Source organism: Lepisosteus platostomus, chromosome 2 (genome assembly GCF_059453375.1).
Source record: "Lepisosteus platostomus isolate fLepPlt1 chromosome 2, fLepPlt1.hap1, whole genome shotgun sequence".
NCBI lineage: Eukaryota > Metazoa > Chordata > Actinopteri > Semionotiformes > Lepisosteidae > Lepisosteus > Lepisosteus platostomus.
The window spans coordinates 14,683,244-14,699,409 of NC_142612.1; the positions used below are offsets into that span (position 1 = coordinate 14,683,244).

Consider the following 16,166-nt stretch of genomic DNA (forward strand, 5'->3'; position numbering starts at 1 on the left):
GTTGACCGTCGCAGACACAAGAGCCCACCCCTACGACTTGCGGCTCGCTACGAGAAAATCCAACCAGCTGGATATTGTCGCAGCGAGTTGCAGAGAGTCTTAGGGGCTGTTAAGAGCGCTCTGCCTGAGTCACTGGGGTTTCACACTACACACCTGATGGTAACGGGCGCGCGCTGCGACTTTCTACAACTCACCGTGATTTTCTTACGGTTATGTAAATGAAGGCTATCCTAGGAAAAGTCATGTAGTGTGATGCCAGCATAATAATAATTTAATAATAATTGCTTACACTTATATAGCGCTTTTCTGGACACTCCACTCAAAGCGCTTTACAGGTAATGGGAACTCCCCTGCACCCCCACCAATGTGCAGCCCCACCTGGATGATGCGACGGCAGCCATAGTGCGCCAGAACGCTCACCACACACCAGCTATCAGTGGGGAGGAGAACAGAGTAATGAAGCCAGTTCATAAGAGTGTCAGTCTTTCCCGTCTTCTCCCGGTTCAGTGCAGCACTGAGCACATGACATTGGCAGAAACAGTATGGTAGCCTACTGTATGTGGTTAACCCAAGGCTCATATGCCATTTCACATTCTGTTCAGCGCTGCTTGTCTGGATATGTTTTGCAAAAGGGTTCTGACAGATGAAAATGTGCAATGAATTCCTAATCAAGGTGAGGACAAATTGTGTATGCATAGTGGCTAAACTTTTATTTTACTGCTATTCTATGCCAGTAGCAAATCACTTTACATACAATAGTCCCATCTGTAGAATTTCAAAAAGCTAATTATGTCTGAAAGAAACTACATAAAGCTAATAATAAAACAAAAAGCAATAACCTTGGCTGACTTTGAAATCAACTGTCATTTGGTAACTCTTCATTTGTGGGCTGCAGCATGAACACGCGTGGCAAAATGTATTATCCACATTAATCTAAATAAGTGGTGAAATAAGACTGAAAATATAAAAACAGTATTTGATTTGTAAACCAGAGGGGTACCATTTCTAAAATGATTAATATTCAGTGTTGTTTATTATATCAACTTTTCAGCTGTACCTCCCTGACAAGCCTTTCATCTTTGGCAATTAAAGCTCTACTTTGAGTTGGAAAAGAACAATCAGAAATTATAAAGAGGTTTTGAGAGGTTTAATTATTGTAGCCAAGCAGCTGGGTCTCTGCCACAGATGGCTGTGTCTTTGAACTCCTGCAACCCCATTATGCTAACAATACCCTGTTAAAAAACAGCCGTTTAAACTGCAGAAATGTCAAAACAGAATGTTTCAGAGTTCCATGGAATTGTGCTTTTATGCACTGCTCCCTTAAATTTCTACTGGAAATAAGAAATAACATTATCCTTATTTTTTTCAGTTTGATTGTGTACATCCCTTTCTCAGCGCAGTCAGTTAAAAGACACTCCACTGACGTCCATTTACCAGACATTTCCATAATTGAATCTTATGTGTGGCGTAATTAATAGACCCCACAGGTTATCAAGTGGATGTAGATCTACAGGGATGAATTACACACCTGGAGTAAAAATGCCTGTCCTATCACTGAGTACTCATGTTGTGAAAAAAAAGGCCAGTGGTACTACTGTATTTAACAGGCCGACAATGTTGCATAGCATTTTTTTTTTCGCTTATTGAAATTCATTCGATCTTCTCAAATAGCAGTGCAATAAGACATGAGGAAATAATGTGTTACAGTCATTGCACAGCAGTAACACTTTACAGTATGTGTCAGTTACAGAGGTATTTCTGTCATTGCAGGTATGGCTTTACAAAAGAAGTTATGCTGAAATACAGGGTAAGGCTCATTTTTTATACAAGGTATAGCAATCTAGTTTTGCTGATATTCTGAATTGAATTTCTATTTTAAGTGCCATTTGTTTCTATTTAGTAATTAGTTCATTTTTTCCTGGTAGGAATTGGCAGTTATTTTCTACATTGAAAGCTCCAGTTGTTTAGCAGTCCCACCCCCCCCCCCACACGCACACTTTCCTCTCTTGGAGGCTCGTGCATTGTCTGCCATGCGCTATGAGCTCCACAGCGCCTCACAGGAGAGTGAGCTCCGACTGGAGGGTCAGCATGTCTTTCACTGACCTCATGGAAAGATCGCAGCTGGCTAATGTCATGGCACAGGTTTTGACCAAAGTTCGGACCAAAGTGCCCAGCTTGTGCTCTGAGCAAAGGTCCTCTCTGTTTTCGGTCTCTAGGGAGCCCCCGAGATTTTTCTTAAAAGTTTTGGTCACACACTTGTTAATCCTTGAAGTGTTTTCTGCAAAACCACTAGGTGGTGTGCAATTATTTATTTGAATTATTCTTATTTTATTTTGATTGCAGTTTCTGAAACAGCTCTTTCACTGTCATCTAGTCATCAGGACTCCTTTCAAGCACTGAAAATTGTTATTTGCAGAACTGGTGGACCAGCTTCTGGGAGGCACTCAGTGCCAGTAATTCTAAATAGAATTATACTGTGCCTACTGTACAAGTTGAATGAAGCTTCAGTGAATCAGTCAAGAGCTCCATCCAGTGGGAAACTGACATCACTACAGTACTCACACTCAACAGAAATCACCATGGTCTTATTTGATTAATAGACTTCTTTCAAATACGATGCTTACAAAATGCCTTCTGTGTTTTTTTTTTTGCATAAGCTGGATTCACATTTTAAGTCAATATAAAGAATGCTGTTTTATGTTCTTTTATCATCACAACCACTTTCAATAACACATTAAGTGAAAGGCAGGATACACCCTGGATGGGACCCCAGTCCATTGAAGGGCACACACAGACATTACACACACTGACATCAGGGACAATTTATAGAAACCAATTAACCTGCCAGCATGTCTTTGGACTGTGTTAGGAAACTGCAGAACTTGGAGGAAAGCTACTTTAACAAGAGGAAAACAGGCAAACTCCAGACACATAGCACCCAAGGAATTGAGCTCAGGGCTCCAGTGCTGCAAGGCATTTTCCTTTCATATTTTTTAGATGATTTGATTATTCATAGTAATTGATATGGAGGGGGGTAGTGAGGTTTTTGTTTTGTCTGCATTTTTCTGTATTTTGCTGAAAAGGTTCTTGATATTGCCATGGGTAGGTTTTTATTCAAGACCTAATTCTGAAGGCTTATTTATTATTATTTTATTCAAGATCTAATTCTGCAAATTATCTGCAAAGAAAAACATGTAAAATTGTTCCTATTTTTCAGCAGTTTTGCATTATAAATTATTAATTAAAGGGAAGCCTTTCATGTTGAATGTATTGCATTACTAAGAAGTGTCTGTAGCATATTAAGCTTCTTGCTCCAAGATTCATTGTACAACGGAGACATTTAAGATACTTTCCACTGCTACTTTTCTGTGGTATTTCTGGCCAATGCACTGCATGTAAGGTAAGATAATTTCTATTGCAGGCCCATGGGAGGGATATTTTGCAGATTCTGCAAGATGTCTTCAGTCTGCTTCCAGTGGCAACAATAGTTGACAATAAAGTCCTGGTTGTTCACGGGGGCATTTCTGATATGACAGACCTGGATTTCCTAAGCTCCATAGAAAGACAGAAGGTGAGCATCTGTCAGGAACAATATGTTGTTTGTGCTTTTGTTAGACCAGGTTCAGTTATCTTTATCTATGCAAAAAACAGCTCACCCTTTATGCTAATTTCTCAAACAAACCTCCAGTTTGCAAAGGATCAATTAAAGGTTTATTCAATGCTGAAAAGAAAAGAGAAGAAACACAACGTTTCATCCATAGTGCCTTTTTTCACACCCGAAGAAGGCTCCACAGCCGAAACGTTGTGTTTCTTTTCTTCTCTTTTCAGCAGGGAACAAACCTCTTTACTTGTTCCTTTCCAGCCTACGCACGCTGACGCAGCTACCCACCTGAACTACTTTAACCGTTAGTTTGACAATTTCCTGTCTTCCTGCTATTGCAGTTCAAGTCGGCACTCAGGCCTCCCAAGAGGAGCTTCCATCACAGTGAGGAGAGGGACCACTACCAGGGCCAATGTGCTGAGACCCGGGGGAGCCCAGCCCCCAGACAGAGAAGAGGCCAGCTACCCAAGCAGAACAGCAGCTCCTCTTCGTCCTCATCTTCCTCCTCCTCGGCGCCCTCTCCTGCCCCCTCCTCCTGTCAATACAGGAGCCCCGCTCCCGAGCACTATCCCCACATTCTGGAGCTGCCCTACCTGGACTCCAATGTTACCATCTTTCGCAAGGCAGCTCAGAGAGAGGAGCTGGAGTGGAAGCAGGTAAGGACAACAGGCACAACTTCACGCAGCGTCCTGCAGACTAATGATAGCCTGTACGTCTGTGAGCTGCTAGTTTGGCCTGAGACCAGTGTCTGTCCCCCAGCTTTAGGATTAAACTGCAGAAGAAGAGCGAGGTGATGTGGAATGGAAAGCCTTATATTGAAAAAAAATGGTGATTTATTGTTGTCTAAATTACATGTAGCAGGGGAGTAATTATTCTAAACTATTCTCTATTTTATAATCATTTTATCTAATAAATACCTGTACTTTCTGATTGTGAATATGAATCATGTAGACTTTCACTGGTCATAATTTAGTAATCATGACAGCAGTAATAACACATTTTATTTTAACCGATGACCAAATAAGAACTTTTGGAAAAACTCACAGCCTCAATAGGTTTTTTTTTTAAATGAAAATGTCATTTTTAAAAATTTGGTCATGGCGAAATCTTGAAAGCCCCTGTTGATTTTCCGACCTTCTCTTGTGAAGGTTGTCGACTTGCTCTGGAGTGACCCCAAAAGCCTGAACGGCTGCAGCCCCAACACTTTCCGAGGGGGCGGCTGTTACTTTGGGCCTGACGTGACTCAGAGGCTGCTGAAGAAGCACAGGCTGAAGCTGCTGATTCGCTCTCACGAGTGCAAGCAGGAGGGCTATGAGCTGTGCCACGATGGCAAGGTAATAATAATAATAATAATAATTATTATTATTATTTACACTTATATAGAGCTTTTCTGGACACTCCACTCAAAGCGCTTTACAGGTAATGAGGACTCCCCTCCACCACCACCAATGTGCAGCCTCCACCTGGATCAGCTATCACCACACATCAGCTATCAGTGGGGAGGAGAGCAGAGTAATGTAGTCAATTCATGGAGGGGGAGGCCATAATTGGTAAGGGCCAATGGGAAATTTGGCCAGGATGCCGGGGTTACACTCACTCTTTTCGAGAAACTCCCTGGCATTTTTAATGACCACAGAGAGTCAGGACCTCGGTTTTCCGTCTCATCCGAAGGACGGCGCCTGTTTACAGTATAGTGTCCCCATCACTATACTGGGGCATTAGGACCCACATGGACCGCAGGGTGAGCGCCCCCTGCTGGCCCCACTAACACCTCTTCCAGCAGCAACCTTAGTTTTTCCCAGGCTCACACCTGCTTAGCTTCAGTGGGTTGCCAGTTGTGAGTTGCAGGGTGATATGGCTGCTGGCTAGGTACAGCACAGCCTGAGTGCCTGGCTCCCCCAGATACCAGCAACACTTCGGCATCTGCAGGATCCACTGTATTGGCTTCCACTGTCGTTTTCTTTACACTTGTTTCAGTTCTGCACGCGTGGCATGCTGCTGTGGAATATTAACAGGTTTCCTATAATTTTCTAGTATAGCTTGAAAACAGTGCAATGGGTAAATACTGTATCCTTTTACAAATTAGGGGCAGCTAAATAAAATGTACCTGAGCTGTAGGTAAAATCTGAGGCATGTGAGAAAAGGCATACGCTTATTATACCCTGGCACAGCCCTGGTGAAAAAGTAAATCAGTGTTAATCTTTCATCCATCCATTCATTTTCTAACCTCTTCACCCAATTCAGGGTGGCGGGGGAACTGGGGCCTATCCCAGCAAGCAAATGAGCAAAAGGCAGGATACATCCTAGACAGGATACCAGTCCATCTCAGACACAAACACACATACTCACACAAGGTCCAGTTTTCCTAGAAGCCAGTTAACCTACCAGTATGTTTTTGGGCTATGGGAGAAAAACGAAGCAGTGCAAACCCACGCCAACATAGGGAGAACATATTCCTGAATTGAACCCAGGGCTCCAGCTCTGCGAGGCAGCAATGCTAACCACTTTGCCCCAGAGTTAAACTTGTCAAAATGATGTGTTAACCTATTACACAACTGCACTATCTATACAACACATTACACAACTCTTGCACATTGCTCTGCAGCATATACTGTACAGTATGTACTGTACAAGGCTATGTGTTTCAGAGGGCTGTGTCCTACAGAGCCAGAGACCTAGTATGCTAGCCTGTAACATGAAACACTATACAGTGGCTCATGTGGGTCCTAATGCCCCAGTGTGGTGACGGGGACACTATACTGTAAACAGGCGCCGTCCTTCGGATGAGACGTAAAATCGAGGTCCTGACTCTCTGTGGTCATTAAAAATCCCAGGGCGTTTCTCGAAAAGAGTAGGGGTGTACCCAGGCGTCCTGGCCAAATTTCCCATCGGCCTTTATCAATCATGGCCTCCTAACAATCCCCCTCTGTGAATTGGCTTCATTACTCTGCTCTCCCCCCCACTGATAGCTGGTGTGTGGTGAGCGTTCTGGCGCACTATGGCTGCCGTCGCATCATCCAGGTGGATGCTGCACATTGGTGGTGGTGGAGGGGAGTCCCTATTACCTGTAAAGCGCTTTGAGTGGAGTGTCCAGAAAAGCGCTATATAAATGTAAGCAATTATTGTTATTATTATTAAATGGGACCATAAGCTCTCTGAAACAGGTTTCAGATTACTCAGCCAGGGTCTGATCAGAATAAGGTCCTTTCACATGGCATACAACAGGTAGAGGGGGTGATAATTTTCCTTCTCTGTTTGTCCTCTCTATTTTTCTATTTCTTCTGTTCTTCTCTGTCTCTCTTTTTTTGGGTTATGGAGGGGAAAACGACTTAGACTTAGAAGACTCTAATGATTTACCATGAAGGTAATTAACCCGTGTAAATGAGTAATTCAGTGGAAAACCCCTTTAATAATTTGTGTTTACCTGTCTCTTAGCTCAGCTGTAGCTCACAAACACCTCTACGATTTTCCCATTGTTCCAGACTTCATCAATAAGGCTTTGAGAAGTGCCTTATCTTACAATAAGATAATGTAGCCTGCAAATGTAATAGATTTTATGACCCACTCCTGAATATCAGAATTGTAACAATGTGCAGTAAATAAGCTTTAGAGAAAAAATAAATCAGATCCATTTACTGCTGTACCTTTTGTAGCTGTCTTGAAAGTGTTTTTTCTGATGTTTTTTAAAGGTAATCACAATTTTCTCAGCCTCCAATTACTATGAAGAGGGCAGTAACCGAGGGGCCTACATTAAAATGGGACCTGACCTTGTGCCTCGTTTCTTCCAGTATCAAGTCAGCAAGAGTACCAGGAAGATGACCCTCCAGCAGAGGTAAGTGTGGATTGGGGTATTTTATAAAGCTGTACAAATTATATCAATACTGTTTACCACCAGAAAATCCTTTTTAATTAAAATTACAATTTCAGTAAAGGTTGATCACCGAAATTGTTAAATGTGTTTTCTGAAAAAATCACCTATTTATTTACAATTTTTACTTATAAGCTCTTTTAAAAAACAGTGCTGTACAATAGGACACTAGTAATACACACAGCAGAAATAAAAATCTGAACATGCTAGCTACTGTAATTGTCTTCTAGAATGAGCTGTTTGGGTTTGTAAGCATCTGAGAAATTCTTTATTGCACATGTTTACTTTCCCACAAAATTTCACAAATTGAAGTAATTGCATCAAAGTGTTTCTCTAACAGTTAACCCGAGCATAGTCAGTATGTGTTGGAGAATAGGGTGGTCAAAAGTGTGCAACCAATCAACAGTTTAAATTAACAAATTTGAAAACACAACAACAAATTCAAAACAAATTTAGAAATTTGAAATCCAAAAACACCAAAACCTAAACTCTTCTTTCCTTTACAGTTCTGTGGCTCAGTGATTCAATTTTCCTCAAATCAGTCATGTACAACTATGTACTGTAGTACTACACATCTATACAAATTGCTGACACATGTTATCATTTAACTAGTGGAAAGTAGTTTTCTAAACTGATTAGAAAATACACACTAAATGTTAGCATAAAGAAACCTCAAACTGAATAGTTAATTAAATGTGAGTCTGGTTTCTTGTTCATTCTTGTGCTCTGCTTCCTTCTTGTTCTGTTATAAATGCAATGCATTTGACTTTGAAAAGAATGTTCCATCACATATCTCTTCCAGTTTGGTGTTAATATACTCCAATTATTTTTTTGCTTTTTTTTTTGTTTTGTCTTCTAATCTATTGTGTAGTTTTGCACTTGATGGCCACTGGTGGAGACCTGTGGAGCGACCAGTGGGTGGTCATGCTTGGAGAACTATTTTGAATACTGGTTTGTGCAGTAGATCAAGCTAACGCAATTTGTGCTCCTGTCTCTTCTTTCTACACAGAGTTAGTGTGGCTGAGGGCTCAGCCCTGAAGTCTCTGAAGGAGAAGCTGTATGCCCATCGGTCTGATCTGATCTCTGCTTTCCAGCAATATGACAGAAACCTCACAGGTTGGCAGAAGCTCCAGGTGTTCTTTATGTTCTGTAAACAGAAGCCTAAGCCTTTCTCACGCAGCTTTCTCAGCTTGCACGGTGCTTGAGATGTTTCCGAGAGATGCTAAGCTAATGATTGTTTGAAATAGTTTGTTATAGCATGGTGAAATTATTAGATAGCCCATGAAATTGTTTCCTGCAATTCAGTGGTCAGAATTCAGTGCCACGAAGCGTCTCACGATGGGCCCTGCCACCGAGCTGAGAAGTGTTCCACTCTTGACGAGCCTGTTTTCCTGCTGTGCATCCTCTCGTCAGGTCGGATCTCTATCAGCGACTGGGCTCAGGCAGTCGAGTCTGTGCTTCACCTGGACCTGCCCTGGCGGACCCTGCGCTCTCGGTTGGCGAGGATGGCTCCTGACGGGACCGTGGAGTACCTGTCCTGTTTCGAGGATCTGCAGATAGGGGAGCCGAGCAACGAGGTGAGACCTCTCTGACAAACGTGCTACCACGGAAAGGAAAAACAGAAGCTTGTTCTGTTCTTTCAGGTGACAACTGTGTAAAACATCACATTTCCATCTCTGCTGACTTCCCATTAATTTTACCTCTGGAACAACAAATGAGAAAACATATTCACATGTGTGTTGCATATATGATTGTGTGTGATTTTAGTCTAATGTTATATTCTCATATTGAGCATTGAGAATCTTGTGTACTTGTGTACACGAGAAACTCCTTCAGGTTTTTTTAAACAGTGAGAATTCATTGCATATACTGTAAGTGCACGTTTGATGGCTTTAGTCAGACCATGTTGATGTGAGAAGTATTCCTTTTAAGGAACCTTCCTCTAGTAGGAAATTAACACACCAATTAAATAAACCCCATACAGTATCACACTGGCTTCCACTAATCTAATGAATTTCAGAAAAGGTCACTGTTCAGTCAGGTACATAGCAGTGTGATTTAATTCATTTGTCTATCAGTTATGAAGGAATGTAAGTGAACTTGATAATGATAACATTCAGTCCATCAGTTCTTCTCATATTCCTTCACACTGAGTGAATCTGATTTATCACAACATCAAGCCCAGACTTGAACGTTTCTAGGGTGTTGTGGTCTGGTCATGTGCTGGAATGCGTCATGCATTCCAGGCATTAATACCTTAATGCATAATAAATCCTTTTCTAATATTAGTGCAGAGCTGGCTTTTAACCAGTTTCCAGTTTGTCCCTGCATTTCCATGGCTATAATCTCTGTGGCATGGACATTTCCAATCTAAAACAGCTCGATTCTCATGAATTATAATGTGAAGTTTGAATGTGTTCTCAATGGAATTAGATGCTTGGTCAGGAGCAGTCCTGATGAGATTTTAAAAGTCCTTCAATGAGAGGATTCGCAAAATGTCATTTCCTTTTCTGCTGGTTTTCTGGCAAAAGGTATCTTGTCTGCACAGTAAAGGGTGAGAAGAGCTCCGCTAAACTGAAGACTGCTTCTCAAAAAATATGTGCAGGAAGTCTCACAGATTAGAAACCCTGTCAAGACTTAGACGGGAAGAAACTTACTGTGCTCACCCATATTTTGTAGTTGAAGTGCTGAATATTTGTTGATGTGCAGTTAGGTCGACAGAAGTCCAGTGGTATTATTTCCCCCTGTATTGGATAAAGTGGTTAAAAATGGATGGAAAATAGATTAATAAAGACCATTGTTTTGACGGTAGCTTTTAATGCATTCTTTTTGGTCCTTTATTGTGATTTGCTATTACATCTCTTATGTATTTTGCATTTGTAGTACTGTGTAATTGTTTTTTCAGCAGAATTTATCAGTAGACTGTTATTATTACTTGCATTGCATTGGTTCTGTGCCTTGACTAGATGTTTAGAGCGATGAATCAACTACTACGCCAAAATTCGTCTCCTGCTGTGTGCTTTCTAATTCTAGACCTCCCATGCAAATGCAAAACTGCATCTACTAACATTGAATTTCACTTGCCATGTACTGTGTGTGCTTGCTTCTACTGTACATGCTTTTCAAATCTTCCTTTCATAACCTAATTTTACCTTCATCATTGGCCAATCCCACACAGAATGCAAACTGGACTAATTTGTTACTGATCCCTCTATCAATATCATCTGCATACATGCAGAAGAGCAGCAGTCCTAGCTGTGAGCACAGCTGCCCTTTGCACATTGCCCAGCTTAGATGTTTCCCCTCTTACTAGTAATCTCTGCATCCTATCATGTACTGTATCCAAGCTGGAATTCACCTGTTTGGTGCACCATTAACTCCCCCAGCTTCATGTTTAAGAATGAGTCACATGTGTAACTGGGATTTCAGAAAAACCCTTTTACAATGTTCCCCACAACACTGTAAGAATTATAAAAGTATGCACTTTTGGCATGTACTTTCCTGTCCCATGCTTTCTCTCCAGTAACAAATCAGTAGGCTACATCTGTAAAAAGCAAACGTCTGCATCACAGCTGGTGCTTACTGTCTACAATGAATGGCCTGGCCTTAGTATGTGAGCAGTATTTCAAGCTGCAGCCAGGAAAACTCAAAAGAGTGACAGGATTGTTTTCTGGTTTGCATGTTAAAATGCATTTTATGGCTGTCCTGTACTTGGCTATTTAATTACACTTCTTTCTGAACTTTTGAACAGTTACACATAATCATTCATAGACAAGGTGCTTGATCTATTGCCCTCTGTTGTCTCTTTTTCAACCCATGAGGGACACAAAACAGACAACAGTGAAATATACAAGGCTTACTGCAAGACCAGTATGTAGAACAGCTGGAATTTCATTTAAATTGATAGGACATAGAACACCTGCTCAAGCACACTTGTTTTTTAAAGAGTTTAAGGTTTATACACTTTCTATATCTGCTTTATGGGTGACATAGAAGTTAGTGCTGCTTCCTTGTAGCTCTTTGGTTGTGGGTCTGATTCTGGAAGGGGGTCCTTTTGTTCACAAGTTCACTTGTGTTTACACAAGCTGTTTCCTTGCACCTTCTCAGGACATACTGACCAGGTTGATCAGTGTCTTTAAACTGTTCCTGTATATATACAGTAAACTTGTGTGTATGTCATGTCATTTGCCAAACCGCTTTATACCATACGGTGTCATGGGAAGCCAGAGCCTACCCGGCAAGCAACGAGCGCGAGGCAGGGTACACCCTTGACAGGGCGCCAGTCCATCGCAGGGCAAGTAAAGGCCAATTATACTTGGGGAGAATTTGGAGGCCACAGTAAAGGCCGAGGGGGAGATTTTTGACCCGGACACCAGGATAACTCCCTACTCGTACTCGTAGCTTCAGTGGGTAGCCAGTTGAGAGCTGCAGGGTGATATGCCTGCTAGCTTGTGTGTAGGTGTTATCTCTAAAAACTAGTATGCTGCCCAGGGTGTAGCTCTCTCCTTGTGCCCTGTGCTTCCAGGATAGGCAACAGTATACTAAGATTGAATTTCTTCTCAATGTGATTAAAACAAAACATCATGTCTCCAAAGCTTACATCACTGACGTGTCGTGTTGTGTTTTTTTAAACAGGTTACCCCTAACCTCATGGAGACTGTGTATAGATATCGCACTGACCTGGAGATCATATTTAATATTATTGACAAGGATCACTCAGGTAAATTTAATTGATAAATGTGTTTGGCAAGATATGAGGTATGATTGCAGTTTGGTATCAGATGATTATTTCCAGTGTTTGTTCTGTTGTAAAGACTGCTAACATCTTTCTGGATTATTAAAAGTTGCATTACAGGTGCAATTGTCAAACTTCCCTTTTCCAGCACCTTCATCAGCAAACCTTTTCCTGTTTATAATAGTATAAAGTGCTCTGAGTGGCTGGACACATCTCTATAAATCTGTACAGCAGAATTGTGACCTGCCGCATGTTTCCTAGGATTGATTTCCATCGAGGAGTTTCGTCAGACCTGGAGACTGTTCAGCTCCCATCTTGGCATCGACGTTGATGACGGAGCCATCGATGATCTGGCGCGCAGTATTGACTTCAACAAAGATGGCAGCATCGACTTCAATGAGTTTCTGGAGGCCTTTCGTGTGGTACACAAACTGGACACCAAGGAACACCAGTGATGGGGAACGGTGCTGTTTAAAGACATATAGGGATGTACATTTGTAATTGGGGGAAAAAGATAAATGCTATCGAAAGAGGCTGTGCGTGCTCTGAGCAGAGAGGAGAAAGCAAAACACTAATGGAAATTGCTTAGTTGGCTGGAATGGAGTGTGAACTCAATTAAAAGGACAGTAAAACCGAGGTTGAACCTCATGCAAACTGTTAAATTTCTAGCAGAAGTTTTGTAAAAATGGATTTTAAAAATGGTAAGCAACAGACTGAAAGTCACCTGCATATCAGTCTGTGGAGAATGTGAACTTTGCTCCACTCTGTCCTGCACAATAGAACACCTCTGTAAGGGAAGATCATGTGAAAAGCAGTATACTATTTACAGGACTGAAGATTTTATGCCGCCAAGAGTGGTTTAAATGGGAAGAATAAAAATGATAAGCAATATTTATTCTGTCAAAAGTACAACAAGCAGAATCAATAATAACTAATGAAGACAACTTGCAAAGTAATACTAACCTGAAAGATTCTTTTCTGTGCAGTAGAATTAATCTTTGGAGTTTGTACATATGAAACAAGCATAAATGTCTGCTTTTCCTATTTATTTCAATTCACAACAAACACAACAGATGTGATTGAAAATTATATGCAGATTCACGGCCCATCACCCAGACAGCGGTATACATACGGAGCCAATATTTAAGCCTCCACATGGGTGAATCTTGGAATATCAAGTTGTTAATTGAGTTACCTTGTTATATTGGTAAAACCAAAACAAAATCTGTAAAAGACTAGTTTGCAGTGTAAAGCAAAATATTAAAACAGTCTAAAAAGCCTCCACAGGCAAGTCTTGATTAAAATTAAAAGAGCTGGAAAATGAGAAGAGCCTCAGAAGTCTTTTTTAGAGGTAAGGATAAGTGCCACCCTGAACCAATGAAATCTAACAGTCCCCTCCAGGCTTCAATCTGCTAAGTTTCAGTCTGTCTTCTAAACATACGGAAAGTGAAACATGGGCAAAATGAAATGAAAAAATAGACACATAATGTTTAATGTTTCATTCTGAATCCGGCCTCTGGAGGTTCCATAACATGCTCAACAGACTTGGTGGTCCTGCTCCAAAAACGATCTTTCTGAAATGAAAGAGTCTGAATCCCAGATAATAAGGTTGACCAAACATGCCTGCAAACAGCCTTAAAATGCATTCCATCTGCTGAGATACAATATACTGTACATACATGACATGTTTATGTTGGCTGTTTTTTATTTAATTTGATCTTGATTTTTATGTGGTTTTAACAAAGTCCCTTTAAGCTGCAAACGTAGAGCTATAGACTCTGTGGTAATACAGTTCCTTTATATACCTTCAAAGATATCCTGTTTGAATGCAGCAAGCTTTTAGGTGGAGTTTTCTTTTTCTGGTGAATATTGGCAGACATTACTGTGTACATGCAAGTAATTAGACAAGTGTAAATAAGAATTATATAGTACCTACAGTGTATGAATTACACAGTTCTTCCTGATAAAAATATATTGTATTGTTAAAATAAACACTTTTTATCGTGAACTTCATTTTAACCACTTTAAATGAGGTAACATGGTGCCATGTCAGTTAACACTGTTGCTTTGCAGGTCTTAGGTGGCAGGAGGTTTCGTCGATTTCAGGCAAAAGTGCTGTGTGTGCTTGAATATTTTCCTGGTGTCTGTGTGGATTTTCTCTGAATGCTCTAGTTTGGAAAAACATGCAAATTACTGGTGTTCAAAATTGTTCCTGTGTTCCCTGTGATGGACTTTTGTCCCATCTAAGTATTGCCCTGCTTTCTGCTGTGTTCCGCCAGGATACCATATGGGTTTGCCATGACCCTAACCAGGAGTAAGCATGTTTTGCAAATTGTATTTGGTTTCAAAGACAGAATGAAGACACAATTTCCATACAACTCAAAAATTGCCCCTCCCTGAACTCTTGTACCATGGGTACCTCTCTTAATCTTTCTACCCAAGAGCTCCTAAAACCAGGTCAAATAGTTACTGCAGGTGGGTATTTCAGTAAGATTGTGAAAACTGTACTCTCAGCACCCCCCCCAGATGAAACAGGATTCAGTGATGCTGCAGGAGGAGACACGCTGATTCTCCCTGCACTGCCACCCTGGTTTTCGCTGCTGTAGTGAAGTCAGTCAACAAAACAACAGCCGATATGGAGACAAGCAGCAACCCTGCGCTACCATCTCAGCGTGCCAATCACGGAAGCTATCCTAAATTCGAAAACCTAAAAAACGTTTGTTGGTGGGCAAAACTGCGTTTCTCTCTGTGCCAGCTCTCCGGCAAGGACCGGGGCCGTCGTTCAGCTCAGGCCTGGCCGCTTCAGGGCGGGGTGGGGAACGTCAGGCCGGGTGCCAGGGAAGCTCCTAAGTTCCTAAGAGTGGCCAAGGCAGTTGCCAGGCAAGGAGGCTCCCTGACATCTCTCGTTCAGTCCTGGGTTTGATTGTGGAGGGGGTTCCTTCCAGAACCTGTGCCAGGTTCTTGAGTTCTTGGCACTGGCTGACTTCAACGAGGATGGCCCAAGAGAAGGCTACGCTTCCCGCTGGGCAGCACTGGGTTAAAGTTAGAATTCGTCAGCCAGGTCAGCTCAGCTCCGGGCGCAACAGTGACCCCTGTGACTTGGTATGTGTCTGCTAGTTTGCAGTGACATTGCTAGGAATTGCACTGCTCTCCCAATTGGTTTTAACCCTCCTGTCAGGCACTGTGGAGCTTACACCGTGCGGGATAATGAAGGGCTCCACAGGTGGACATGTAGGAGGAGCCCCTTCGAGCTGGAGCAGGTCAAGACTGAACTGGTACATGTCAAGGCAGGTCAACGACCCTTCCAGTCATCACCAAACAGTCGGCAGTTCCAAATTAATTCAGTGTATAAAAAAAATGTATATTCTAAATTCTGAATAAAAGGGGGATGTGTATTAAGTGGTTCAGGAGGCTGTACTGATGCAGCTGTTCAGGCACACTGAAAGATTGTATAATAAATGAGTCTGTCCCCTCATTACTTCTTGCTTTGTCTGCATTCAATACATAATTACAATTTAAAATTTGGACATCAATGTCAGTTAAGTCCCAGATAAATATCATTAATATCCTGCAGTCTACAAATGCTGCAGTGGTTTGCTTTCTATGCTTCAAGCATTAGGTTTGCAGTACATCTCTTGTAAATCATAGATGAAAGGCCGATTTAAATGACGCCATTGTCAAACAAATCAGTAGATTGTCAAAATTACAATTATCTTTGAATAGCCAGGGTTTTACGATGAATGGACTGAAGTGTAATTATACTTTGGATTTCAAAGTGTTTCCAAGCATTAAACTATAAAAAGGGGGTAATTATTTCTCGTATTCAAAAAACACGTCACAAAGAGTTTTAAAGTGCCGTAGCTATTGTTGCATTTTTTTCTAATGGTTCTCAGACTGTCAGAAGAGGCTTTTTGAAACATTTTTAATGTATTAATTCCTGGTTTTTGTGTACTCTTGTATGT

General features: G+C 41.4%; 1 protein-coding gene across 6 annotated transcripts in view; it reads left to right on the forward strand.

Moving 5' to 3' along the window:
* ppef1 (protein phosphatase, EF-hand calcium binding domain 1) overlaps positions 1-13,160 on the forward strand; it is a 28,153-nt gene extending 14,993 nt beyond the window's left edge. For 5 of the 6 annotated variants that reach the window (XM_088599830.1, XM_088599846.1, XM_088599856.1 and 2 more), the window contains 9 exons: positions 1,771-1,807; positions 3,422-3,571; positions 3,943-4,257; positions 4,750-4,935; positions 7,291-7,433; positions 8,479-8,585; positions 8,883-9,046; positions 12,105-12,189; positions 12,466-13,160. In XM_088599830.1, the coding sequence (XP_088455956.1) occupies positions 1,771-1,807; positions 3,422-3,571; positions 3,943-4,257; positions 4,750-4,935; positions 7,291-7,433; positions 8,479-8,585; positions 8,883-9,046; positions 12,105-12,189; positions 12,466-12,659 (1,381 nt within the window). In that variant the 3' untranslated portion in view covers positions 12,660-13,160. The remainder of the gene's footprint in view (positions 1-1,770; positions 1,808-3,421; positions 3,572-3,942; positions 4,258-4,749; positions 4,936-7,290; positions 7,434-8,478; positions 8,586-8,882; positions 9,047-12,104; positions 12,190-12,465) is intronic. The other variant, XM_088599875.1, reaches the window with a different exon arrangement.
* The last annotated feature ends 3,006 nt before the right edge of the window (positions 13,161-16,166 follow it).